General features: G+C 49.3%; 3 protein-coding genes across 9 annotated transcripts; 1 reads left to right on the plus strand and 2 right to left on the minus strand.

Annotated features, from left to right (window-relative positions):
* Positions 1–4,409, minus strand: DBNDD2 (dysbindin domain containing 2). The gene is made up of 4 exons (XM_073236549.1): positions 4,269–4,409; positions 1,971–2,117; positions 1,639–1,776; positions 1–667 (listed from the first exon to the last, which is right to left on the minus strand). The coding sequence occupies exons 1-4, from the start codon at positions 4,378–4,380 to the stop codon at positions 462–464; spliced, it is 603 nt and encodes a 200-aa protein (XP_073092650.1). The 5' UTR covers positions 4,381–4,409; the 3' UTR covers positions 1–461.
* On the minus strand, positions 1,971–27,308 carry SYS1 (SYS1 golgi trafficking protein). 2 transcript variants are annotated; one of them, XM_017642189.3, is made up of 4 exons: positions 27,146–27,308; positions 26,696–26,934; positions 25,053–25,120; positions 1,971–2,117 (listed from the first exon to the last, which is right to left on the minus strand). In XM_017642189.3, the coding sequence occupies exons 2-4, from the start codon at positions 26,855–26,857 to the stop codon at positions 2,111–2,113; spliced, it is 237 nt and encodes a 78-aa protein (XP_017497678.1). In that variant the 5' UTR covers positions 26,858–26,934; positions 27,146–27,308; the 3' UTR covers positions 1,971–2,110. The 2 variants fall into 2 exon arrangements, with proteins under 2 accessions (XP_017497678.1, XP_017497677.1); XM_017642188.3 differs by lacking the exon at positions 1,971–2,117 and adding an exon at positions 22,615–23,844.
* TP53TG5 (TP53 target 5) lies at positions 4,525–18,647 on the plus strand. Of its 6 annotated transcripts, XM_073236546.1 has the most exons (7): positions 4,589–4,658; positions 5,660–5,699; positions 5,782–5,860; positions 14,698–14,772; positions 14,966–15,093; positions 16,564–17,080; positions 17,724–18,647. In XM_073236546.1, exons 4-7 carry the CDS (start codon positions 14,698–14,700, stop codon positions 17,784–17,786), a joined length of 783 nt encoding a protein of 260 aa, XP_073092647.1. In that variant the 5' UTR covers positions 4,589–4,658; positions 5,660–5,699; positions 5,782–5,860; the 3' UTR covers positions 17,787–18,647. The 6 variants fall into 6 exon arrangements, with proteins under 6 accessions (XP_073092646.1, XP_073092647.1, XP_073092644.1 ...); XM_073236545.1 differs by lacking the exon at positions 5,660–5,699 and having other exon boundaries at positions 4,525–4,658; XM_073236547.1 differs by lacking the exons at positions 4,589–4,658; positions 5,660–5,699; positions 5,782–5,860 and adding an exon at positions 14,075–14,427 and having other exon boundaries at positions 16,564–16,905; positions 17,053–17,080; positions 17,724–18,645.
* Positions 27,309–27,556: the final 248 nt, after the last annotated feature.

Below are 27,556 nucleotides of genomic sequence, written 5' to 3' on the forward strand. Positions count from 1 at the left end.
GTTGGTATATTATTATTTATTATTTCTACCACGCCCTTTTCCAAAAAAAGGATGCAAGGAAGCAAGATGGCTGGAGCACCATCGCACTGGGAGTGCTAAGGAGTTCACATCCACTCACAGACACTGCTTTAGGAGACTCTATCAGAAGGCTGCAGGATGGTCTGGGGGAGGGAGGAGCGCTAAGAAAAGCAGTGGCATCTTGTCCTGCCTCATCTTCCATCTCCTCACTTGTACGCCCTACCTTGGGAGTAAGCCAAAAACTGGTGGGAGTGTGGCAGCAAGGAAAGGTTAGCAGTTAAGCAGAAGGGGGTTAATTCCCAGAGAAGTACAACATCCAACCATCCTGTCCTGCCTCTGGCGCCTACTGCGAGGAGTCTGCTCTTCTCCAAAAGGTCTGGTTGGGCCTACGGTCTCACGTGGGGAACAGACAGCTCAGTCAGTCTGTGGGTAGGGGCCCACTGCTAGCTACAGGCTCCCGGCTCTGCCTCTCCGTCAGCCCCATCCCCCTCCTCATCAGACTGTGCCAAGGGCGTGTCTGCTCCGCCGTCGCTGGGATTTGGACTGTGTGGGTTGGTGGAGGGGTCAGAAGATGAGGAGGAGGTGCGGGATGCAGTCCTGTCTGGCGTGGGCAGTGGCAAGCCCAGCTCCTCTGGATGGTCGTCCACTCCTGCCCAGAGAGAAGAGCTGGTCAGGGCACAAACAGGGCTTTAGTGGACTGTTAGAGACCATCTGGCCAGGACAGACTGAAGCCCAGAGAGGGGCAGGGACATGACCAAAATCACTTAGCTGGCCCAGTAAAGAGTCAGATCTCCTGATGCCCAGTTCCTTGCACTTCCCACACTGTGTGCACCCTAGAGTCAGTTCAACCAATTCAAGAGTTCAGGTTCTATCTATGTCACTTGCATAGTTACAGCTTTGGCCAAGTCACTTTTCCGCTCAAGGATGCTGTTCCTCCTCTGTGAAAAAGGGATACATTCCTACATTCCAGAAGGTTTGTGAGGATGAAGTCTAAGAATTCTTATAAAATGTCTGGCACATGGTAGAGGCCATCAATATATACAGCAGTTTTAAATAAAAGAATATCTACCATAAGTTAAGCGTATGGGCTTTGGGGTCAGACAGCCATGGTTTGAACCCAGCTTTTCCATTTTCTGGCTGTGTGACAACTTCTGAGTCTAATTCCCTTCTTCATAAAATGAGTATAATACCAGCTGCCCTAACAGGATGCTGTAAGGACTGAGATAATAGATGTAGTTCAGCACAGTATTATAAGCCAAATAAAGTGTTCAATAAAAATTAATATTAAAAGGACTAAAACGGCTTAAACTAATACAAAAATTACCTTTTTATGTTGTTTTAATTATATTAATTACATTAACTGCACACATGTAAAATGAACAAAAGCTAAGGGGGTTGGGCATTCCTAGAATTCTGAATTGGAGACCTGTATGTAACCCAGTTGCCTGCAGGGTCAACTTCCCTAAAACCAGAACGGCTAGATTCCTTGGTAGAAATGCCCGCCCACTTCCAGCCGCTCTGTGTGTACTTCCCCTTCCCAGCTTTGTCAGTTTCACTTCAGAGCCCTGACATCCAGTTCTAGCTAACTGATGCCAAAGTTCCCACAGCACAGGGGCATACCAGACGTCTGGGGGGTGGGCGGAGGATCTTCGCAAGGCAAGAACACGTCTGCTCCATCCTGATCCCCAAGGTCAATAAATTCCACTTGCTCCAGTGTGTCCACGTTCACTTCCATGGATGAGATACTACCTATGGGGGCTGCATATCAAGAGGGGGGGCATGTCAGGAGGACCCAGGCTGCAGCCAGCAGGATGGTCAGAGATATGTGTCATGTCCAGAGACAGAAGTTCAGAGGGCCAAGAAAACACGAGGAGAGGGGACTCCTAAGATTCAGGACCTATAAGCCTTCCTCCCTACCCCACCCGAGTCCCTCTCCCTAGGACTTAGCTTACGTCTCTGCGACTCAAGATGCAGATGGGAGAGCGGGAAGACAAACTCTGTCTCTGGCTGCAAAATGTCCTCAAAGAATTTCTGACGCTCCCGAAGGCGGAGCTGCTGGCGCTCCAGGGCTGCCCGAGGATTTGGGTCCATGTCAGCTCCTGGAGGATGGAAGAACAAGTACAGCTATGAAGTTACGGGGTGATACAGTGGGGTCTGGGGCTTGAGGAGCCCCAATGCAACCAGCATCCCAGCAGTGGGGCCTCTGGTTGCAACCTGGACACTTTTGCACTTGGCTACCTCCTTCCCTTCCTTGCAAGAAAGCCCATTACCACAAACTTCAAGGCTCGTGCAGACGCAGGGCTGACCCTAGCTAGCTTCACAAAGGGGATGCCAGTTCCAGGCACAGCAAAAGAGGCTCCTCTGTATTCAGGGAATGTAGCCAGTGGCAGAGTCTCAGTATCATGACCTGAGAAGAGTCGGAGGGATTGGTCCAGCCCAAATGGGGGAGGCACATTTTCCACGTAATGGATCCAGCCTTCCCTCAGAAGGCCAGGGTAGAGGCTAGCATAGAGCTCTCAGGGTGGAAGGTCTCTTCCCCTGGCGCTGCAACTCCTGCCTATCCTGTTAGAGGGCCGCCTCCCCCCCCCACACACACACCATCACCCTCCCCTTCCCCAACCCTGCTCTTACATCACAGACCTGACTTCCAGACTTGGCTCTGTCCGGAAGGGAATATCTTTCTAGCCTCAGTCTCCCCAACTGAAAATAGCACAATCATCCTACCTGCGCAAACAGAAGACCCTGCCTGTGAAGTTGCTCTGTGAAATGTAAAGCTCTGACACGCGCTATGCAGAGGACGCCCATCCCCTCTCTGCACTCCCACGGCTCTGTATTTGAGCTCCTCCCCGACACATTTCCCTGTCTCATCTCCCAGAGAAGTCGGTCAGTGAGAAGTAACTGGAAGGGCGGGTCCTGGGTTCTATTCAGATCAAGCCTCCTGGCCCACAGTGCTGAGAGCTTTCCAGAACACCAGCTCGGGGCAAGCCCAGGCCCTTTGGATTCACTCGCGTTCGCTCAGTCTCCGTCGAGCAGCTGGCTCTGAGCCCACCAGAGGCAAGAGAGATCTAGCTTGCGCACCAGATGGGCATCTCCGCACACTGCCGTCCCCGCCTCAATGGGACTCAGCCTATGCGAGACCCTGACCATCTCCACAGGCGCCGGGGCAGGCCACGAGGGACCCAAACTCAAGTGTGCCAGGTCGGGCCGAAGAAGTGTAGGGACACCTGGTGGCTGCGCGCTGACAGCGGAGGAGGGAGGCGCTGACGCCGATTCCTGGGAAAGGCTCTTCGAGCTGCAGCCCAGGTCACCACGCTAAAAATACCCGGGGCCCCTTGGGCCGTTTGCTCCTGCAGCGGGGTGGGGGGAGGGGAGAGGGCCCGACGCTGACTAGGGACTCCGGGACGCCCCCCTCTCTTCTCCTCCCCCTAACCCCATCAATCCCCGACATGGAAGGGGCTGTCCCAAGGGGCCACCGAGCTGCGTGCTGGAGAGAGGAAGGGAGTTGTTTACGCGACTAGGGGTGCTGCCGAGAGGGGTGAAGAGATCCGAAGAGATCTGGGGGCAGGAGACTGCCAGGGACCGCGCGGGGCCAGTGAAATGGAGAGCGCCCAGTGGGTCTCCGCCCCGCCCTCCCTGGAGTCAGCCGGAGAGAAAGAATTCCCTAAAAAGGGCCCCGCCGCACCCGCGGGAAGGGAGGACGGCGCAGCGCCCGGCAGCCCCACGCGTGCTCGCGTCCCCGCCCGACCCTGCCGCCGCCTCTGCGCCCGCCGCCGCGGAACCCCTACCTGCAGCGCCCGGGGCCCCCGCGGACTCAGCCCGTGCTCCCCGGCGAGACGGCGGCGGGGGCGTGGGAGCGATGCGCGCCGGCCAGGGTGGGGCCGCGCCGCCGGGTGTCCCCCGGGACGCACAGGCCCTGGGAGCCGGGAACGAGGAAGAGGCAGCAGGCGGAAGTGGGGGAGGGGCGGCGGGCACCCGCGCTCGCCGCTGTCCCAGCGGCCGGGGGCAGCCCCTGCGCGCGCGACCGCTCGGACTTCCAGGGCGGGCGGAAAGTTCCCGGCCCGCATCCTTCCTCCCCGCGACGAGCGGGGCTCCGGCAGCCGCAGCCGCGCGCTGGGGCCTGCGCGCTCGGATACACTTGCCGCGCCCCGCCCGCCGGCGCAGCCCGGCCGCGGGGACCCGCTCGCGAGCCCGGCCCACGCGCTCTTGCTGCTCCCCGACTCCCGCGCAGCCCCGACGCTGCGGACACGCACCCGTCCACCCGGCCTGCCACGCTGCTGTGCGCACATCTCCAGGACACAAGCGCAGGGGAAGAGAGCCTGGGGACCCGCCGGGGCGGGGAGGGACTGACCCGGTGCCGCCCATCGGGGCAGGTGCACTGCGACGAAGGCCTCTCGACCCTGGGACTCACCCCGCGGCCCCCGATTCCCGGCTCCGGGACTGGATAGAGCCGCCGCCCAGCCTTCCAGAGTACGGGGCGGGGTGGGCGCCGGGACGGGGCGGGTCAGGGCTGGAGGGGTGGGCCGCTGTGCCGCGCCCCGAGACGCCGGCGAGGAGCCAACTCCAGGGTGCTGTGAGGGGCGCTGCACGTCCGGGCTGGGTGTTGAGGCGAGGCACAAACTGCGGGCGCAGCGGGGAAAAGCGTAAGCGTCCAGTCTAGCGGTTTCTGGACGGCGACACCGTGCCCATCCTCTTCTTCCTCCTTTCCACCCATCCCCGAGTGCTCTTAGCTTCAGAAGCCGCGGGAGTCAGGGGTAGGGGTGTCGGAGATGCTTGTACTGTGGGGTCACTAGATCATTCCACAAATATCCTCGAGAAAGCCAGGAAGTCATCTTTGGCACCTCCCTGTCCGCTTTAAAATACACCTCCACTTCCTGTCTATTCTCTTTCCTAAGTATCTTTTCCATCCACCATTGCTCTCCGTTTCCACCGCCATGGCTCCTTGGCTCCTACAGCAGCCTTCTGCCTGTTTTTCCAGTGCTCACCCTGGTCCTGCTACACAGCAGTCAGTCCTCATTTCTAAACTCCAGTCTGAACTGCCAACCCCCTACTTAAAATCTTTCCATTGTTAGAATATAATCTACCCGCTGATATCTGAGCTGAGTCTTGAAGAAATTAGTTCAACCAGCAGAGAAGAGGGGAGAGGGCGTGTGCAAAGGGATGGAGGTGTGAAAAGCCATGACACAGTTCAGATTTCCCTGTCGGGGGGCCAGCACTCTGTACAAATACCTAAAACCCTGCCTCTTCTACTGTTACTCAGCTCTTAAAACAAGCCTGGGAGAGAAATACAGCAAGCAGCTTCCTACTGTTTTACCAGCAAGGGCACTAGTTTGTGGGAGGCAACGAGTGCAGTGGTTGAGTACAGGCATGGTAGTCAGACCCTCCTGGGTTAGGAACCCAGCTCTCCATCTAGCTGGTGGTGTAACCACTTACTTTCTCTGATCCTTGATTTTCCTGCTTACTAGATAGGAATAATTAACCCCTACCTCTCATGACATAATTCATATGAAATGCTTCGTACAGGGCTTGGTCCCTTTGAGCTGCTTAATAAACATTAGTTATTTTGTAGTGATGGGTTCTGAGAAAGGGAGGATACTGCTTTCTTCTACCAATTTCTGAAATTACAGGAAGTATGCCCTACCAGGTACTCCTGCTACAGAGCTTACTAGGAACCTGTCACAATTGTAAGTGCCTTTCATATACTAACTTTTTAAATCCTTTTAACAATCTTGTGAGGTAAGTACTATTATTATTTCTATTGTATAGATCCAGAAACTGAAATACAAAGATGAAGGGACTGAGGTCATACAGCAAGTTAAGTGACGGAAGTGGAATCTGAACCCAGGTATACTTCCAGACACTGTGCTTGTCACCACTATTCCCAGCCTGTTCCCTTTTTATCCTGTTTCAGTTTTCATCTCCTAAGAAATGTTTTGGTCAGTTTTATGAATGGAGTCCTATTGCCCAGCACAGAGGAATGAGGCCAAGTCAGGAGTACAGTGGATGAGAGCTCCCATGGACTCCATGGATTATTTTGAACTGTCCCCAAGATGGTGACAGATCAGAAACCTCTGTCCCATCTCTTTGCCAGATACATTCTACATGAAGGAGCAGAGGGGAAAAAAAGCAACCAAGCTAGAAATAATTCAGGAGGATATGCAGCAAGGATGTTAGCCAAGAGAAAGCCACAGGCAGCAGACCCAGGAGTAGGTGGCAGAAAGAGATGAAAGAAGTGAACAAGTAGATGGCTTAGACTTGTGGCTTCCATCTAGGATGCAGAATCTGGCAAGAGTATCATTACCACACTAATAACAACTTTTAAAATTGTTAGGTAATCTATAAAATTATAACTTGTGTTGAACCCTTCAGAGAGCTGAGGTTGCAGGACAACCAATTAACCTGAATTCCAAGGAACCTCCAAGAAGATACGGGACGCAGGCCCTGGCACACTTGAGAAGCTGGAGGAGGAGGAAGAGGTCTCTGTGCAAACAGGTTGGAAGAATTCAGCTGCAATTTTTACAGAATTACTGTGGCTAGCCTAAGTGTACAGAAAACACTGGAGTCACAGACACGTGAAATTATCACAGAAACAGCAAAGCCCAAAGCCATTTCAACTCCAGACAAGACTAAAGGCTCCACACTAATGGCCTGAGAAAAGAGAGAGGTGACAGTTTCCAGAAAGGTAAATAATGTTTACCTCAATGTTACTGTTCTACATATTATGTCCAGAAATCAATACAAAAATTATACACACACAGAAAGCAATTTTCAAAAAAATGAAAACCCTATTGTCAAGAGATAAAACAACCAAACAGAATCATACCTCAGCACCAGATAACTCTGTGGAGTTATCTAACAGAGAATTTAAAACAGCTCTAAAAATATGTTGGAAAATATGGACAACATGCATAAACAGAAAGGGAGTGTTAGCAGAGAGATGGAGACTATAAGAGTCATATGGAAAATGCCAGAAATTTTAAAAACATATAACAGAGATACATACAGAATGCCTTTGGCAGATAAGCTCATTGGTAAACTTAATACAGCTGAAGACAGAATCAGTAAACTTGAAGATAGGTCAACAGAGACTACCCAGACTGAAACAGAAAGAGAAAAAGAGACGAACAGAACAGAAGCTCCTAAACTATCATGTGTGTAATCTGAATCCCAGAAGGAGAAGAAAGTATAGGTAGAAACACACACATACACATATTTATTTGTAGAAATGATGACCAGTAACTTTCCAAAAAATGAGAGAACCAAAGAGAGAAAAAACTCACAGAATCCAAAAATGGTTAAATGCCAGTACACAAACACACAGACACACAAGCAAGCCCCCACACACAGACAAAATATAGGGTCTGTCATATTCAAACTGGTTAAAACCAAAGATAAAGAGAAAATCATGAAGGTTTTGAGAGAAAAAAGACAGACTACTTACAGAGGAACCAACGTAAGAATTACAGCAGGTATCCCATTAGAGGAGTTACATGCAATCACATCTTTCTCAGACAAAGGCATTGCTTACAGCGTGCTATAAAACTGCCAGGCCTGGGTTCCTCAGCCACAGCACAACCCCACCATGTGTGTGCCATGCATCTGGGACCACTGCATCACTTGCTGGACATAGGGCCAGGAGGACCAGCACACAACTATGCTGATGTTCATGTTGTCTGGTGTGCTATGAGTAATAAACTGTCTCGATCAGATGCAGTAAGTCTTATTGTCTACTTTTTGTACCCAATAGGTTGAGGTTTTCCCCTAAAAAAAAAAAAAGATTAATCCAAAGTAAGGAAGAAAACGATGAAAAATGTGAAAAAGTACAGATGGGAAAACAGAAAACATATATCAAGATGGAAGATTTAATCCAACTGTACCAGTGAAAGACAACCAATTAAAAGACAGACTAGTAGACCAGAGGAAAAAAGCAAAAGTCAATAATATGCTGTCTATAAGAAACTTCATTTAACTCTAAAGAAATATATGGGTAAATGTAAATGGATAGCATAAGATATATCAGGCCAACAATAATCAAAGCAAATGGGAAGGACAATGTTAATATCAGACAAAGTAGACTTCAAAAGGACCATTACTGGTGGCGATGAGGGCTACCACATAATGATAAAAGGTTCAGTTCAACAGAAGACTAAATAACTGTAAATGTGTATGCATCTAATAGCAGAATGTCAAAAATAAATGAAGTAAAAACCAATACACCTAAAATAAGAGAAAAATCTATATTACAGTTAGATAATTCAGCACTTTTATTTCAGTAATCAATAAAACAAGTTGACAGAAAAAGAGGTAAGGATATAGAAAACCTGAACATCATCAACTAACTTGTTCTGATATTTTTAAAACACTTTACCCAACAACAGCAGAATAAACATTTTTTCAATTGCGTGTAAAACATTCACCAAGATACATCACCATATTCTGGGCCGTAAAACAAATCTCAATGAATTTTAAAGAATTTAAGTCAGACAAAATATGTTTTATGACTATAAAAGAATTAAAATATAAATAATAACAGGGAGGTATCTGGAAACACCCCAATACTTGGAAATAAAACACAATACTGCAAAACAGCCAAGGAGTCAAAGATGAAGTTGAAAATGAAATTAGAAAAATATCTTGAATTGAATAAAATTGGAGTGCAGCAACCGGCCCCCAAAATAACTCCCAATGTGCCTTGCCTTGTGTTGATTCGTACCTTTGTATCATCTTCTCTTGTACTGTTATCAAGGTTATGCTATGTGGCCAATAAGATATGACAGGAATAATGGTACATTAAACCAAAATTAGGATTAATAACAAAAAGACCACAGCTTCCACCTTGGGTGTGTTTTCTCTATTGCTTATATCACTGACTCTGGGCAAGCAAGCTACTATGCTGTCATCTGCCCTACAGAGAGGCCCACGTGGCAAGGAACCGAAGAATCCAGCCAACAGCCGGAGAACAGAGGCCTGCCAGCAACCACGCGCATGAGCCTGGAAGCAGATTCACAGGCCCTGACAGAACCTGGCCATGGCTGCAGCCGTGTGAGAGACGGAGGCAGAATCATGCGTCTAGGGCATTCCTGGATTCCTGATGCTCAAAACCTTTGAGATAATAAATATTTCTTGTTTTTAACGATCAGATTTCAGGAGAATTTTCTCTGCAGCAATAGATAACATAGAAAGATTTTGGTACAGGGGTGTTGGGCTGCTGCCACAGCACTCTAAAATGTGGGAGTGGCATGAGAACGGAGCAGTAGACTTTGAGAGCTTGCAGTGCCCCGAAGAGCTGTGACTAGAAGCTTTAGGCCTTGGTAAGATCTCAGCCAGGGCATATGGGCCAGTGTAGTAAGTACTGTTGGGCAGGGGGGGAGAGGAGGCATTCTTGTTATGTTGTGGCACAGAGTTGAGCAACCCTGTGGCCTGTAGTCAAGTGGAAAGCAGAACATGTGCCTAAGGAAGTGGGTGATCTAGCTAAGAATATTTCCAAGGAAAGCACTGGTGCCACCTGGTCTCTTCTTGCTCCTTGTAGTAAAATGCAGGAGGAGAGAGAGAAACTAAAGCAGCGGTTCTTAGATTCAAGGCAGTGCCTCAGAGTACTACTAGTCAGTCAGATTAAAGAAATTATGGTGTGCCTCACAAATCCCGACTGACAATAGGGGTTCTAGAAAACTAAGGGTGGTATCCCTTAGCCACTTCAGCAAAAGCCTAATGGAGACAAGGGCTTGTCTCAAAGAAATCGTGAGCATGGCTTTTGTCTAGTACAGTGAACCTGAATAAGATTCAGAGTGATCCACAAGTTCTTAAAGGATTATATGCCCAGAAACAATTCCAGCTTGGATTTATAGGGAAAAAAGAGCACAAAATGAAAAGGATTTCCGGTTCCAAGCAAGATGGCTGATTAGATAGATGCATTCCTCTCTACCCCTCCCACTAAAGCTTAAAATGCTGCACAAACAAACATAAGAAGCAGACCAACTAGGAGCCTGGTACTCAAATGATACAGCGGTGAGTCCTGGGTTTTCTTTTTGCTAGGTTGCTGGAGAAGACTGCCACCTGGAAATGCCAAACAGGCACAGACAAAACTCTCCCCCATGAAAAGCCTGTCTCTCCTGTCAAAGGATGGAGAAAGGGGCACCCTACCAAGGCAGATAGCTTTTAACACTAAATGTTCTTCAGTGAGTGAATGATTAAACCAACTGTGACTATCCATATTGTGGGATAATTCACAGCAGTAAAGGAACAAATTATTGCTCTACACACTGGATGGATGGATATCAAGGGCATTATTCTGAGTGAAAAAAGGCAAGCTTGAAATTGTACATAATGTATGATTCCATTTATATAACATTATTGAAACAGCAAGATTATAGACATGGAGAGGGCTGCCAGGGGCTAAGTTAGGAGGAAAGAGAAGTAGGTGTGGCTAAAAACAGCATGAGGGAGACTTGGGATGATGGAACTGTGCTGTGTTCATTGTGGTGGTTTGATATTGCACTATATTATGTATGCAAGATGTTACCATTGGAGGAATGTGAGTGAAGGAGACACAGGACTTTTGCATATAAATTTTTGGAACATTCTATGAATCTATAATGATTATTTTTAAGTTTAAAAGGAACTGTTGTTGATACATACAACAATCTGGATGGATCTCTACAGCATTATGCTGAATGAAAAAAGCCAATCTCAAAAGGTTACATACTGTTTGATTCTATTCATACGACATTCTTGAAATGACAAAATTATAGAGATGGAGAAAAGATTAGAAGTGTCTAGGCATTAGGGATGGGATGGTGGGGAGAGGGATGGATATCACAAGGGAGATCTGTGTGGTGATGGAGTACACACAGTGAGTGCATGTAAAACTGATCATATCTGAATCAGTCTGTGTATTGTGCTAATATCAATTTCCTGCTTTTCATACTACAGTATAGCTATATAAGGTGTCACCACTGGAGGAAACTACTATTTTTGTAACTTCCTATAAACCTATAATAATTTCAAAAGTTTAATACATAATTTAGAAAGGGGAAAAGGGGCTTTGAACCTCAAGATGCTACTGGCAATAAGCAGGCTGAGAAAGCAAATCAACTGCAAATGCACACAAAAAAGAAAGGATGGCTCAGAATGGTGAGTCCGAGGGGCAGAGTAGAAATCTTAGGACATTTTGTAGAAATCAACCTGATTTTAAAATTTATAAAGAAAGGCAAATGAAGTACAATAGACAGAACAATTTTGAGAAAGAACAGAAAAGTTGGAGAACACACAGATTCCAAGCATTAGGTTACAGCACTATAGCAATCCAGACAGACCATGAGACTTACTAAAGGAATCAAGAGAGTGTGGTATTGGCAAAGGACAGACATACAGATCAGTGGAATGGAATAGAGAGTCTAGAAATAGATCCACACATATATGGGAAACTGCCTTTTGAGAAAAGTACAAAGGAATTTAATGGGGGAGAAGACAACCTTTCAATAAATTGTGTTGGAATAATTATATATCTATGTAGAAAAGAGGAACTTTGATCCATACTTCACCTTGTATATAAAAATTACCTCAAAATGCCACTGCCACTCTTGGTCTGTACTTTCTACTCCAACAGCATGCAGCTGTTCATAATTCCCTTCCACACCTATATTTTTTAAATTCCCTCTTTTGAGAGCGCCTTGCCCACCTCCCACTCCTTTGCCTGGACTTCTACTCCTCCTCCTTCCTTATCACCATTTCTACAAAGACTTCCCTCACTTCTGTGTTCCAACAGTTCCAGGATTACCCTTATAAGTGATGCTATTATTTTACTTTTTCAGAAAATACTTATTGGGCACCTATTATCTGCCAGGCATTATTCCAGGCTCTGGGGGTTTATCGATGAACAGAACAGACAAAACCCCCTGCCCTTGCAGAGCCCATATTCTAGAAGTACCTCTCCCCGGGGTCTGTAAGCTTCTTGAGAGGAGGCATGCTCTGTCCATGATGTTGCTGCCCTGAGTGCCTATCACACAGTGGGTCTGCAACCCTTGGCACCAAGGGGGCTGAATGGCAAGTGTACATGATTTTGATACAGCCCACCAGACTCCAGCAGAATCCAGATGATAAAGAGTTGGAATTGTGCCGACAAGAAGACAGATGCCTGACTGGGCCCAGAAGCCAAGGAGTACTGGGGTAGACAGAAGGGAGGGGGAAGGGCTTGTCTTCCGTGTCCTCCCTCCCTGGCCACCTCCTCGGTTTCTTCCCTGGGCTGCACGCAGCATGTTTAACCATCCCCTCATCTTCACCTTAATAAGGACATTTATATGTAGGAAGCTATAGTGCAGTCTGGGCTTGACCCTCACCCTGAAAAGGCAGAGCTAAGCACTGCCTATGCACACACTCCTCTCCACCCTAGAAGCCAGCTGGTTCTCACACTTGGTTGAGTTTGCCTGACAGAATGGTGGTGCCCAAGAGACTGTTTTTCACAAGCTCTTCAGGTTATTCTAATGTAGGCGGCCCAGAGTTATTAAAGTCTCCCACTATGTGTCCCAGTCCTTCATGGCACTCGCCGGCCTCATCTCCTGCCACCGCCACTCTCTTTCCCTCGCCTGCTTCAGGCCTGTGCTTACATCTCATCTTGGTGGTGAATCTCTCCCATTCCACCCTTTTAATTATAGCAAACTGACTATCTTTGCTCTCCCTGTCCCCTCTGCTGTTTACTTTTCTGCACACACTTACATCTATCTGACCTAACAGTGGTATGCTGGATCAGACTTGCAAGGGCTTGCAAAAGCCTATTACATTTTTTTAGGAATTCTGCTGATGGGTTGTAAAGCATTGCCATCATTAAAAATTATATTCTACAAATTAAATTAAATTAATGATATTAAAAACAAAGGTAAAAAATACTCAAACTCATCACTTTCTTTTTATTACCTTTTACTATGATCTATGTTCTTGAGAGTCTTTATATCTGTAGAAATACAGTAGAAACACATATAATGGGTGTGCTACTGTACATTTCTGTTCAGCTTTGCATTCAGTAACATCACATTGGTAGCTTGAAATCAGCTGTGATATGAGTATTTACACTATAGAAACAGGGAACATGATAAATCAGGTTTTGATTTACTCTTCAGTTGTTTGTCCAGACCAGGGTTGGCCATGACCTAATCCAGCCCTCCAACTATTGTTTTTTGTATGTAAAGTTCTATTGCAACACAGCCATGCCCACTCATTTAAATATTACCTATGGCTACTTTCATACTATAGCAGAGTTGAGTAGTTGCCACTGTATGGCCTGCAGAGCCTAACATATTTACTATCTTGCCATTTACAGAAGAAATTTGTTGATCCCTGGCCCACTCTTATCAAGGTAATGAAGGAGGTGTTAATAATGCAGATTAAATGTAAACATGTGTCCTGTCTACAGCTGTTACACTGTAAATAGCAATGTAAACCCAAAAAATTTTGAGAAAATATACTTTCAGTATTTGAAAACTCTGATCCAACACAGCAAATAAGTCGATCATGTCATTGATGAATGAGTGGAATTCCAACATCTTTGTTTTTCCACTTTCTTTTACTCTTTCATGTAAATGAAAACATCAACATTCATGTTGCAACTAACATCTGTTCATCTGTTACAACCATAGGTTGGCTATGGATACAAGAGTTAGTTTAGGCAAAATTCAAGAAAAGTATATTGTTAGAATGAACTGGCTCTATGGACTTTACAATAAAGACTATTGTAGAATTTTATTATTTTAGATTTTATCAGTAAAACTTGAATGCACATGTATTTTCACACTTTGTTTCAGAGAGCCAATTATTCAACATTGCGAGCACACACATACTGTTTTGTTTCCCCTACACTAGAATATAAGTTCCTTGAGGGTGAGAATTTTCTTTTATTCTAGCGCTTAAAACAGCACCTGCCATATAGCAGGTGCACTGACAACATGTGTGATGTGAATGGATAGGTGAACGCAGTTAGGAGCCCCTGGTTTCATGGGTTAACTCAGACCTTAGGTTTCCAGTTCTACCTTCATCCAGGTGGCCTGGGGTGAATTACTTAACCTCTCTAAAACTTGGCTTCTTCATGAAAAAAGGGGCTAATTCTCTTACCTCACAGGGAGATGGTGATGCACCCCATCTGAGGTGTGGGAGCACTCCCCCTCCACCCTCCATTCTGCCCACACACACCCTCCTTGGAGACCCAGCCCTGTCACTGTCACACATTCCAGTGATGTCACAGTTCCCCTCCCTGGGAGCCCCAGCACAGCCGCTCTGCTGCCCAGCCTGAGTGCTGGCTGAACTGAGAGGGGCAGGGTGTGGGCAGTGCCTGGCACCATTCTTCTCCATCTGTCTTGGAGGCCCCATAGCCCCAGTATGAGTCCATCAGCCAAGAAGAGGCCTAAGAATAGAGTGGATTCCGAGGTTGGACCTGGGACTGGACAGAGGAGGGGGGCCTTTAACAAGGAATGGAACCACACCTGGAGCAGGGGCCTTCCAGCTTGGGGGGGAGGGAGAGGGAGGTGAAGGGTGAAGGGCAGCCGAGAACTTTAGAGTCGTCTCCCATTTCTGCTCCTGAGCCAAGGTGACAGAAACCCCAGGCTGAGGTTGATCAAATGGAGAAGTGTAGTGAGGTGCTGAGGGGGACTCCTGCCGTGTCAGTGCAGGTGCGCGCGCTCTCTCCTTGTCTCTCAGATGCAAGAGGAGGGACCACAGGACATGGTACTGCGGCCTGTCAGCAAAGGAACTGAGTGGAACCGACTTAAAACAGTGAGATGCCCCATTCTGATCCCCACTTAGGAGAGCCTGCACACCCACCCAGTGGGGCTCCTGGTTGGCAGGCTGAGTGACCCAGGAGTCACAGGCCCAGCCTTGAGCTGAGTTGGGCCAAAGTCCAGGTGGGGAGTGGGTGGCTATCCTACTAAAGCTGAAGTCTGTTTTCCTGGTTTCTTGACCCTGGCAGGTATTAAAAAACTTGTCGCTCTTGAGGCTGCTCAAGAGCTCGAACCCCCGGATCCAAGAACTGTATAACCTGGCCAAAAGATGGAATTCACTGTTCAGGGTTCTGAGGGTCGTCAGGATCTCTTCTGGGTGAGCTCGGCCCACCTATAGCCCCTGCCATGGACACAATAGCTATCTTTATTAGGAACAGACACTGTGCTAAGGAATTCAGAAAACCTAGTTTTCATGAAGCCTCCAAGAGGGGTATTTTTATTAGCCCTATTTTACTGATGGGGAGCTGAGGCTCAAGAGATGAAGTGACATGTCCCAGTTAACTGAACTGGTAAGGGGCAGGGCTAGGATTTGAAGCCATTCCTGTCTGCTTTTAAAGCTGTGCCCACAGCTATCACCATCCATGATGCAACTAACCTGCACCTGGAGCACTAAACCAGAGGGCCCCCTCATCCTCCTCCTCCCCCTCTCAGGTCCACACAGCCCAGAGATTCACCTGCCGACCCGTCCATCTTGCTGAGGCTCAGTTCCCTCAGAAGTCACATCAGAAATATTAAAAAAGCTAACATTCATCAGGCACCTGCTAGGTGCCAGGTTCTATGCCAACTACTTAACAAGCATTTTCTCATTTAATTTATTCTTCGTAACAGTCCTATTAGGTAGACAGAATTATCCCAGTTTTATAGATGAGAAAACTAAGGCCCTAGGAGGCTAAATTTCTTGCTCCAAATCACACAGATGGTAAGAGACAGAAATGAATATGAACCTCAGTCTGTCTCTCTTGAAAGCTTGTGCTCTCCAAGTTGCTCTGCCCCTCTGCCTTCTAACTTTGCAGGACTGTTGTGGAGGTCCTGGGCCTGACACACAGTGGGCGCTCAATCAGCTATGGCCATTATTACCATTATTGTCATTATCTTGAGCCCGAGGCCTCACTCCTTCTTCATACATGCTCAGAATGATGGTGCTACTTTTCAGGGGACCCAGTCTGTTACACACACCCTTTGGGAAAGAATCCTTTCAACATTTAATACCTCTGGTTAACTCCACTGATCTCTCTGAGTTGGCCTCTGCAATAAAGGCAATCAGGAAACTTAGCAGAAGTGTCAGGATCATCTAGTCCCATGGTTTTCAAACCTTCTGAAAGCAGCAGAACTTAAAGTATCTGTCCCAAGCCCCATTTGTGTTCTTGGAGAGGGAGCTATCCTGTCTTCATCCTGCCCCTCCCAGGGGTCCGGGACATTTGAGATATCTCCTCAGTACCCTAAGGTTTCTTGGAACACAATTTGAAAAAAAGACTGGACTAGTTTGCCCCATAACTGCAGTCAGAAAGGCAGAACCCTAGCACAGTGGCGAATGCAGACAACACGTGTTCTGGGTGTCTGAACTACTGGCTATTGCCCTTCTCCGGCTTAGATCCCTCCTACCAGTACTGAGCACATCCCCTGCTCCCAGGCATAAGGCCTCTGAGTGGTAAAGAAGTTTCTTTTCAGGCTGTCTCCAGAGTTCTTAGCAGGCTCTCCTGAGCTGGCTCCCTAACTGCCTCGGAGCTCGGCAAGAGGACCAGGGATTTGGTCCTGCTCTGCTGACAGCCCTTCCTCTCCCTGACAGGAACGATGACATCGGCAATAAACTGGAACACAATAGCAAAGGGCTCCAGGAGGCGAGGTGCCCCAAGAGCAAACTGAAATCCAAGAAATTAAAGTCCGTAGGGGAGCCCGAGGTGGGGTTGGGAAAGACGAACAAGGCAGAGCAGCTACCTGAAGCAGTGCCACAGAAAGAAGAGCAGGTGGAGCCCAAGGTTCCAATGACATTGAAAGGTCATAGCCTGACCGGTAGCTCCAGAGCTCAAGAGAGGCAACCACCCACCAGGATCCCCGGAGTCGACTTCCTGAAGACCCACCAGCAAAGAACTCCTATGGGGAACATGAAGCAGCTGGAAGCAGCTGATCAGTGGGTCTGGTTTGAGGGGCTGCCCACGCGCGTCCACCTCCCAGGGCCCCGGGTGATGTGCAGATCATCCCCCCTGCGCTGGGTCAAGCGCTGCTGCACCCGCTTCTGCTCCGCATCGCTTGAGTTGCCTATGTTCCACCCATACAGGGTATGCAGATGCCACCACCAGGCCAGGGTGAGAGGAAGGCCCCAGAGTCAGAGGACTTAGAACCAGAGTTGTTGGAGGTGTGGCTGGCAGCTCCAGGAGGCCCCACCTTCAGGCCCAGAGAGGGGAGGCAACTGACCCAGGCCACACAGCGGGGTGGTGGCTAGGCAGGGGCTTCTCAGGCTCTGTCCAGGGGCTCTGGGAAAGGAAGGGCACTGGAAGTGTCGGTTCTGAGGTGGGTCATCTCATTGCCTGGAGGCCTCCGCGGGGCCACAACTGCTATGGCTCAGAATCTCAGTCAGAAGTCGATGGAAGTGGGTTTAGGGATTTCCAAGTGCGGGGAGAGGGGAAGTGGTCAAGTAGGGCTTTGCCACTTCCCATTCCCTTAGACTAAATCAGCTCTCCATTTGTTTTATTTATTCATGATTCCATTAAGATTTATTCTGAACAAAAAGTTCCTTAGCAGAAAGAAAAAGGAATACTCCAGCCCCGGCCCCTTCCATGAGAGAAAGAAAGGAAGAGGGTGATGAACTTGGAGGTCCCCCTAAGGAGAGGCTTCCCCTTCACGAAACCTGCCAGACATCACAGCGCCCTGGTCCCTGAGGCCTCTCCTGGGGCGGCAGCGCCACCTGGAGGCGTTCTTGGCTCCTAACACCGAGGTCTCTGTTGGCAGGTGGTGCGACCTTGGATGGCAGCCAGAGCTGTGAGGCGACGCGGTAGATTGCGGATCATCTGAGCGGGAGGGACGGACCAGGAAATTTGCGAGTCTACAAATAAAATCTCCCATATGGCACTGAAGATACTACCGCTGACTCTGCCTGTTTGGGGCTGGAGACGTTGGAGGAAACGGGCCCTCAGCAAAGGCGGGGCGGGGGGGGCGCGTCACTACTTCAGGCTTCTTCCACCCCATCCCAGGCCCCCAAGGTCAGTCTAGCACCTGGAACAAAAAAAGCCAGCGAACTGGCCTCCTGAGTGATACACTCTATTAAGTCATAACAGGGGAAGATTTATCGGGTGCTTTCTGGGTACAGGCCCAAGTACGCCACAATGGTCCTTCAAGCCACGGAGATGGAGACTAGCGGCGCCCAGACGGGAGGTGACTCGCCCAGGCTCCCACAGCGAGGAAGTATGGAGCAAGAACTCCACTCTAGGTCTGCTTGATGCTCTCCAGTTTATTCTCCGAAGAGAGGAAAAAGGCGCAGTGGAGTGTCCAGCCCGTCACTCACGCTCATTGTGCCATGCGGGGTGTCAATAAACGGGTGTCAGCTGGGCCCTGAAATGTGCCCCACCTGGGTCACATGGGGCACCGAGTCAGGCGGGAAGTTGGTACTGCATCTCTACAGCTCCCGTGTGACACGGCACGTCCACCCTCCAGTCCCAAGTCCTGGTCGACCCCCTCCGGTTGGGGTCACCCCCTGCGGGGCACTGAACAAGCAGCTGGGGAGCGGAAAACCCTGAGAGTCCAGGCTTTTTCTGGGTGAAGACGATAATTCTCCATATTCCCTAGAGGCAAGCTGCGCCGAGTGGGCGCCCTGGGAAAAGCGGCGCAGCCATCTAGGGGCGCAGAGTCCTCCCGCAGGGAGCCAGGGCAGTGCCCGAGAGCTCCGGATTGGGGAGTGGGGGACGGGAGGCACTCCCCTGGAACCCGCCTGCTCACACACCCCCTCCCCAGCTGTGCTCAGCACCGTGACTGAGCATCCGCTGCGCCAGCGCGCACGGAAACGGAACCCCTCTCCCCCGGGCGGCGCAGTCGGAGCCGGGCCCTGGCGCAGGATAGCTCTGCCTGGGTAACAAGGCCGGCCGGGCGCCCCCGCGGCGCCTTCCCCGCCTCCCCACGCTCCCCTGCGGTGCACCCCCCACGAAACTGCCACCTCAATAACGTCCACTGCACTCCGGCCCAAGTTCTGGAGGTCTCTATTTCGGTTCTCTTGAGCAGGACATCATCAATCCCATCAACCTTCGAAAATAAACCGTACTCGATCTTTCTGCCCAAGCACCTTCCATTTATTCCATCAACCTGCGCATGAACTTCCGCCCCACGTGCGCTATCAGCAGGCGCTCAGGGCAGCGCGTCCCCAGCCAAAAGGCTCCCAGTCAGAGGCCCCCTGCACTAGTCTTCACGGGAGCCTGGCCGCGGAGCTCCGAGGAGGGACTGGAAAGGCGTGGGCCTGGGCAAGACTGGCAGTGTGGGCTGCCCATGGGGAATGCTATGGTGTGTCTGTGTGCTGAGGCTAACAGCCAGCGTGGCCAGGGTACCGCTGGGGCCACGAAGATGCCCTTGAAAGGGCACTCCTTCCAGCCTTCTCCCCACCCACGCAGGCACTCGTGCCTTGGGCAACCTGCCTCCCACAAACCCACAGGTAGGGTCTCCCCACGACCACCCTCCCTTGCCTTAACCAATCTGAGGCTCCTATGCTGGGCTCAGTTAAGAGTCTGATTTGGGCAGGAGACTGCAACAGATATCTGGGGATCAGAGAAGACAACCCCAGAAATGGCTCCGTAACAGTTAGTAAACCATGGGAAAATTAAAGCGAATCTGAGTGACTTTTAACAAGTCACATGACCTGAGCCAATTTTACCTGTTTTTACAATAGGCATTCTAATATCCATTCCAGAGGGCTTTGGGCAAATCAGGCTCAATGTGGGCGAAGCCAGTTTGCTGGGTATTGGACAAATGTCTGGCATTTTCCCCTGCCTCCTCCCTGGCCCTGCGCCATAATAAAGCCCCAGGGCCGGTACTGACCCTGTTTCTCACTTACCGACAGCTGCCTGCCTGTCCACCTTAAGGCAACAAGCCGCTTGTTAAAAAGAATCTTATTTTGACAACCTTTTGCTAAAATGGCACTTGTCCCCCTCCCAGTCTGGACTGTGTACCACTCAAACACTGACTGGACTGTAGAGAGAGGATTGGGCTGGTGAGGTAGACGGGTCCCGCTTCTTACCAGCTGTGTGATTAGGGAAAGTCATTTATTCCTGAACCTGTTTCTTAGTCTGCAAAATGGGGAAATAATGGTGCTTATGTCATTGGATTAAATGAGAATATACATAGATAATTTTGCAGTTCACGGCACACAGGAGTTTGGTACTTGGTAGCTGTATTTAGATCATAGGCAAGCCTGATCCCCATCTATCAGGTGAAAAAACTTGAGGGTCACAAGGTGTCTCCTCTGTAAAATGGTTGGGGAGTAGGGGCAGTAACTATCACTACTTGATTTATGGATCATTTTCTATGTGTTGGGCACTATGCTAAGTGCTTTATACATGGTATCTCATTGAATCCCCTCAACAACCCAGGGAAGCACTATTACTATCTTCATTTTACAAATGAGTAAACCAAGGTAGGGGGCAGGTAGGTATCTTATGCAAGGTGTAACAGCTGGTAACGGTCCTCCGGGACTTAACCCTGCATTCCACTGCAGCTCTCTGAAGCCTTCTAGTACCTAGAATTCTGACTTGTCCAGGTAGCACAGGACAGGAACTAAAACTCTCAAGTCCCTCCTCTCAATGCTGTTTTCACTACCCTTTGCTGCTTTCCTAAGAAAACCTCAAGCAGGACAGCAGCTTTTAAATCCCTCTCAACAGAAAGCCTGTCTTGTGCCCTGAATCTGTCCCCACTTGCCCTGTTGCTGAGGGTGTGGTCCTTGGACTAGAGACACAGGGAGGAGGTCCACACCTGTGCACTGACTGCCCTCTGGGCTAGCCAGAAAGAAGCCACCCTGATCTTGGGGTCACTGAGGAGTCAAAAAAACTGCTTCCAGGGGTGCCTGTTTGCACTGCGCATCTGGTAGGACTCATGGGGACCTGGAGCTTCCCACACTTCCTCCAGGTGTCTTCTGGCTGCCATCCTGGCCTCCATTTGGTTCTAATCTGGGCAGGGCTGCCTGGAACTAGGGTGTCAGAGGAACCCTTTGAGCTAGATATCCCTTTCTCCTTTCCCATCCTCCTTCCAACCTATGAACTATTCTAATCACCAGGTATGTACTAGTCTCTACTTCTCTCTCCAAATGGCCCAAGTTGAAGTGGTAGGTGGGATGAAGGGAGGTCCAGACTTGAGACAAAGCCAAGATATATACCAACTCAGTGGGGGGTGGGGGGAGAGGTAACTTGGTAACTTCCCTTTATCCTTTGGAAATAAAAACATTTCCTACAGTCTTGCACTCGCTTCCATTATCTGTGGCCATATTTATTGTACTATATACTAGTTTTTCTTAAAAAGCTAGTAATGTTTATAAATTACTCAACATCCTTAGTATTTAAAACAGTACAGTAGGATGTGAAGGTATGATTTTAATGTGATTGTTTAACCAATAAGAACTTAAATATCCTTTAACTATTAATGTCTTCAGAATGAGTTTGTTACTACCAGAGCCCGAATCCTGGCTCCGCCAGCTCCTAACATGTAACCATGGACAAATTCCTTAGTTTTCTCATCTGTAAGATATAGATATTTCTTACTTCAGAAGGTTGTTGTGAAGAGTAAGTGAGCAGAGATGTAAAGCACTTAGCCCACCGCTGGACATCTAGTAAGGACTCAGATGTTATTCATTACTAAAATGACAAATGTCACTGCCACTGCCCAGTCCTCTCTGGAACTTGAATCTAGACACTGCTTTTATTGTTACTTTGGAAATCATAAAAATCTAAAGTCACATATTTTTGACCCTCAACTGTCATTCAGCTGTCATTGTTTATTACTGAGAAAAAAATAGGCTTCCCTGATTTCTGACAGTTTCTAAAAATCAAATTTTTGATTTTTAGAGGCACAGCTTTATCATCAGAGAAGATATGCAGAATAGGCACAAACCCCAGAAGAGAACACCTAAAGAGGTGTGCCAGGAGAGCTGCAGCTGCGACTGCCAGCTGCCCCAGCGGGGCGGCAGCCAGGGACCCGAGTGCTCTGATGCGTTCCTCCAAAGTCACCTGCCTTGGTGTCTGTGGGGAAATCCACTGACCCAGAGGATATCTCACTAATCTTACCTCCTGGACCCTGCAGCCAGGATTAGCATCTCATTAACAAGCTGCTTCCCTCCAGCTTGGCCAGGGCACCCTGAGTCACTGAGGTGCCTCACCCTAGCACTTTCCCAGCCTCCACCCAAGTACATTCACTCTTAAATCTTCATCCTGTCAGCTTCAACTCTACTGTGCAGGGTGGGAAGCCAGGAAGCTAGAGAAGATTCCTGGGGAGACAGCAAAATTCATCTGGGTGGCTGGAACACTGAAAGCTGAAAACTGGCCACTCTCTTGGGCAGGCCCTGGAGGACCCAAAGAGGAACACGGATGGTTTCAATGCAGCAGTGTTCCACTGGACATGTTCAAAGGTCACTGCCAAGTGGGCAGGAAATCCTAAAGTCATGGCAGTTCACCTGAGGCATAGGAGAGGAGGCTGCAGGTGGAAGGTGTGGGACATAGGAATTCCCCACACTTAGTATTTTAACCAAATGGAAGAATGATCTGGGGGCCAGGAAATAAGAAGATGGCCAAATAATTCTTCATAGTGCCTTTGTCTGGTCATGCAGACCTCTCAGTCCCAACCACAGCATTACAAAGTGAAGCACAGGCAGAACTGTGGAAAAGACTGTATTTATGTACACAGGAAGGCCAGCTGCAAGCCTCTCACAGAGGACACTCCACTCCAAAGAAAAATCCTAGCAGCAAATTCCTATCTCCCTCAGCACTACTGACGCAGTTGGGACTGAAAGGCTGGGCTTCCTGTCTCTGGGCACCCGTCACACCCTTCCCACTGCAGGATTCCAAGTGAAGCAGGAAAAGGGAACCACTGTAGACCCGAGGTCCAGGGGGAGGTGGGGTGCCTGGTAACTCCTAGAGACAAGGCAGTCACTATCATGTGAGGGTTAAATGGGCCAATCCTGGGATTCTTCTGTGCGCCCTGCTGATGAAAGCTGGCAGCAGGGTGTGGACCCAGCAGAGGGCACTGGCAGGAAGTTAATCATGGGCTCATGGGTGTGCGCACATGCGTGTCACAGGACACGGACTGTGCATTTTCCTTGTGCTTGCTTTCCTTGCTCCATCTGCCATCCTCTCCCAACAGCAGCCAGGTACTTTGCACCCACATCTCTTTCTGTAGCTATGGATCCAGAAACCAAGAGCTTCTCCAACAGAAGAGCTGTGGTTCAGCAACACGACAAAGGTAACAGCTGTCCCCGGAGGGAAGACACATGACTGGAAGAATGATTTGCTCCAATCAGATATCCTTGATTTTTTTCTTTTTTTAAATAATAGGCTGGTGACAGGTATGGTGGCTCAAGAGTGACACAGTTCCAATTCTGTTATTACCCTGAAAGACGTCTCTTTGCCAACCTCCCAGACACCAAGGCTTCAGCAGACATTGGCCGTTCTTGCAGCTGTGACCCTGACTGCTACCTGCCTTCTTGACGGGGCCTCACCGTCTCTCCCACACCAACAGAGACTTCACATTTCCAGGGTTCCTCTCAGGTCTGGGCTGAACCTCATCTGGAGGGTCTGAGCAGCCCAAGGTGTGTGTGTGGGTGGGGGAGGGGCCAAGTGCCCAGCGGGGTGTCCAATGGACCCGATTCTAGACATTGGATTTAGGTGCTGAGTTGAGGGGGATCTCCTTGAGCTCCGTCCGCATGCACAGGTACTCCCCGATGACAGCCATGAGAGCAATGCACACAGCTTGCACCAGCCACCAGGTCAGCGCCGAGGGGAAACGGGAGCTGTAGAACCAGCAGCCCAGGAGGTGAAAGAAATGGACAGTGACAGTGAAATCCAGACACTGCTTCCCTCGCCGGATGAAGTACAGCAGGCCCAGGGCACTGTGGGGAGAGGACAGCAGTGAGTTGTCACTGGGTTGTCCCAACCTTAGATTATTTGGGGAGTGGGGACAGTTCGGATGACAGCAGAATGGTCAGAAGCAAGCAAGTAAGTGTGAAGCAAGGGTTACATGCTTAGCTGCCTAGAAGAACCTAGCAGGTAATGTGCAGAGTGAACAGGCTGGGCAGAAGAAATACAAAAGTATGAGCTTGATGATAAATGGCAACTTCACTCAGGGATTGGTGGGCATTGTGGCACCCCGAAGCATACACATTGTACATAAAGCAGGGACAACAGCTACCTACAGCTGGGCAAATCATCATAACAGCAGATCAGCCTAGAATCAGTCAATTCTTCCAATTTTTCAAGAGAAGCCAGAAATCTGGACTTTTTTAAATATCCTGATTTCAACTAAGCGAAAAAATGTTTTAAACACCATGCATGGGCTGACAACTCAATAAGCCAAACAGAACATATCTGGAAGCCAAATTTAGGTCAATGTCAGCCCACTAGTTTTCAATCTCCAGTGAAAGGTCAAGAATAGTAATGGGCAAGGCATTGTTCTAAGTGCTTCCCACAAAGTAACTCATCTAAGTCTTATAGCTACAGCATGGGTAACATTATCAGCCTTTTTACTGATTAGGAAACTGGGGCTTAGAGAGATGAACTTGTCCATAGTTATGCTAGGATTCAAAGCTTGAACTTGTTCATAGACAAGCTGAGATTTAGAGTCAAGTGACTCTGCCTCCACAGCCTGAGATCTTAATCACTATGTTAAACTACCTCACAAGACATGAGTGGTGGTGAGTGACCTTAGTCGTTACGCGGTCAAACCCCTCAATGTACCAATGAGGAGTCCAAGGCCTAGAGAGGAAGGAAGGAGCTTTGCCGATGGCACACAGACCAAGAATAGAACCTAGTTCTCCCAACTCCCAGTCCAATTCTTCCCTCACCTCATTCCACACAGGGAAGTGATATGAGATGGAAACTGTCCCACAAGCAGCATGCAGAGTGACATAAGAACGTCCCAGATAAATCAGAACAGCCACAGAAGAACCCCCTATGATAGAGCCAGTCCCAGAACTGGCCTCTGCCACTTCAGTCCACCACTCCCCAGGAACAAGTGCTGGCCTGTCTCATGTTCAAATTTAGGAAGTTAGTTTCAGAGCTAAGACCCCAAAAGCTGGAGAGCAAAACTGGTGATACTCACCAGGTGAGGGCATTGAGGATGTAGGACATCATGGAGAGCCGGCCTGGAGGAGTGGAAAAACCCAGGATCTAAGGGGAAATCACACATGGAAATACGCTGGAGAAGTGACTTGGCAGAACTGTAGGCTCCAGGGCCCTGGCAGGCCTCCTAAGGAACAAGCATTCTTCCCCAAGCACAGAGGACAACACACCCATTCATCTGTATGGCAGCCTATTTCCAGCAAGGTGCTTTCACAGTTATCCATTATGGTGCCCCATCTCACCCCTCACAGCAGCCAGGAAGACATAATTATCCTCATGTTACAAAGGAGGAATAAAAGCTCAGAGAAGTTAAGTAACCTGGCAAAGTACACAGCAAGAGTAAGTTTTATAATGGAGTAAAGCAAGCTATGGCCCCACAGGCCAGGCATCTATTTTTGTAAATAGTTTTACTTAACTGCCACACTTATTCACCCAGTGTTGTCTATGGCTGCTTCTGTACAACAATGGCAGAACTGAACAGTTGTGACTTAAATCTTTGCTATCTCACTCAAGAAAAGGTTTTGCCAACTCCTGATCTAGAATTGAAGTTGTGTGCATGAGATGGTTCTTCAAGAAAACCCAGGATGCCCACATGCCCTTCCCAGGAGGGCAGAGGCTCCTAGAAGGCTACTCCTAGGCACCTGGTGGGTGTGCAACCCCCATCACGTTTGACACAGCACTACTGAATACCAAACATCTGCTCAGCACTTTCAGCTCACAAAGGCCTCTGACATCCCCAATCCTGTGTTATTCTCACAACAACCTTGCAAATTTATTATTACTGTTATTCTTACTCTTTCTGGATAAGAGAATAAGCATCAAGAACAAAGATCCCAGCTCCGATCTCCCAGCTCCAGAGAACTGTGCTCATTACCATAACCACAGTTGCCTTTCCAATGCAAACACCTCTGAGCTCCCCATTACACTTTATAAGGCACTTTCACATTCCTAGGCCCTCCGGGCCTCATAACATTCTGATGAGGATTGTCCTGCCCAGTTTCCAGAAGAGGAAATAGCCTCAGAAAGGTGAAGCAACTTTATCCAAAGTCCCATAACTAGTGTTGTGGGCCTAGATCAGAAAAACTAAGCTTTTCTCAATCCAAAGTACAGGCGCTTTGTACTGCAGTCTACGATCTCTCTACTACCGGTCTCATGATTTTTGCAGACAGGAAAACTGAGGTTCACATAAATGACAACACTTGCCCCAGTCACACAGCTGGTAACTGGAACTTAAACAGAGGCCTAACTCCACAGTCCAGGCAGTTTCCATTACACCTCCATGAATGCTTTTTTATCCATCTGCCTCCCCAGTTTGACAGCCATGAATCTGGGGCTCAGAGAAGTGAAGTCACTTTCTCTGAGTGTCAGAAAGGAAATGTACCAGATGGCCGGGAATACAGGCCTATTTGTTGTAACACCCAGACTCTTTCCTTTGAACTAATCAGCCTGTTACCAGACATTCTACTGTATGGATGGGGCACGTAAGGCTCAGAAAGGTGAGGTAACTTCCCCAGGGCCACAAAACGGGACGGTGACCCAGCCAGGTCTAGAGCACAGTAGTGTCGACCACAAAGCTCACCCGATGTGACCGAGACCCCGCCCGTGCCTGCCCAGGAACGGTACCTCGGCGTCGAACATCTGGTCCAGAGAGGGACTGCTGCGCACCAGCCCGTCCACCAGCGCTAACCATAGGCCCAGCGAGCCGTAATAGACGGTCTGCATGAGGACAATCTGCGACAGGATCAGCAACGGGTCCCACACGTAGCTGCGAAACTGGCCAGCCATGCCGGCCCTGGGGACCGGCCGCCACCCTGGGCCTGGGTCAGCGCCGCCGCGCCATAGGGTCCGGGCCGCTCCGGCACCTGCGAGGACACACGCCGGGGCTCAGCCGCCGGCCGTCACCATGGCAACGCCGCCCTGCCCCGGAGGAGGGACTGGGCGGAGGGGGCGAGCCCATTCCGGGAGTGGGGGAGGAGGCGGGAGGACAGACGCGTTCCCGGAGTGAGGAGAAGGCTGCCCAATTTCGGCCGCTCCCGCCCCTCCCTTACTCAAGATCCTCTGAGGTTCACTCACCGGTGACGGGCCCGAGGATCGAACGGTCCGAGCACGGCCCAGCCTCACTGGCAGGCCCCTGAAACGGGGCCGACAGACAGGACCATGGAGGAGCGGCCCTACCGGCCTAGAGAGGCAAAGCTCCAGCGACCACGGCGGCAGTAGCGGCTGCGTAGGAAGGAAGGGTTTCCGGGGAAGGGGGTGGAGGGGCGGGGCTGAGGGTGCGCAGGCGCAGTGGGTGCAACTTTCCCTGGAGCCACCTAGAGGGTACGGCCTCAAGGCGAAGTGTGCACATGCGCAAAATGAAGACCACCGTCGAACGAAAGTGAAGAACGAGAAACGTAGAGCTTGCGTGCCCTCTAGAGGGCAATCTTGAGAAAAAGGGACTCTAGGGGAAAAAGATGGGTGGTTGAGGACGAGGGAAAAATGTTA

This window comes from Manis javanica, chromosome 5 (assembly GCF_040802235.1).
Source record: "Manis javanica isolate MJ-LG chromosome 5, MJ_LKY, whole genome shotgun sequence".
Taxonomy (NCBI): domain Eukaryota; kingdom Metazoa; phylum Chordata; class Mammalia; order Pholidota; family Manidae; genus Manis; species Manis javanica.

Coding starts and splice junctions, on each gene's coding strand:
- TP53TG5 (XM_073236543.1), top strand. CDS start 14,380: ATGAGTCCATCAGCCAAGAAGAGGCCTAAGAATAGAGTGGATTCCGAG. Junction 14,773..14,965: donor AGTGGAACCGACTTAAAACA/GTGAGATGCCCC, acceptor TGACCCTGGCAG/GTATTAAAAAACTTGTCGCT. Junction 17,081..17,723: donor GATGCCACCACCAGGCCAGG/GTGAGAGGAAGG, acceptor CTCTGTTGGCAG/GTGGTGCGACCTTGGATGGC.
- DBNDD2 (XM_073236549.1), bottom strand. CDS start 4,380: ATGGGCGGCACCGGGTCAGTCCCTCCCCGCCCCGGCGGGTCCCCAGGC. Junction 2,118..4,268: donor GTGGCAGGCCGGGTGGACGG/GTGCGTGTCCGC, acceptor TCCATCCTCCAG/GAGCTGACATGGACCCAAAT. Junction 668..1,638: donor GCCCACCCCCCAGACGTCTG/GTATGCCCCTGT, acceptor CTCTCTGGGCAG/GAGTGGACGACCATCCAGAG.
- SYS1 (XM_017642188.3), bottom strand. CDS start 26,857: ATGGCTGGCCAGTTTCGCAGCTACGTGTGGGACCCGTTGCTGATCCTG. Junction 25,121..26,695: donor ACCAGATGTTCGACGCCGAG/GTACCGTTCCTG, acceptor ATTTCCCCTTAG/ATCCTGGGTTTTTCCACTCC. Junction 23,845..25,052: donor ATCCTCAATGCCCTCACCTG/GTGAGTATCACC, acceptor CTCTCCCCACAG/TGCCCTGGGCCTGCTGTACT.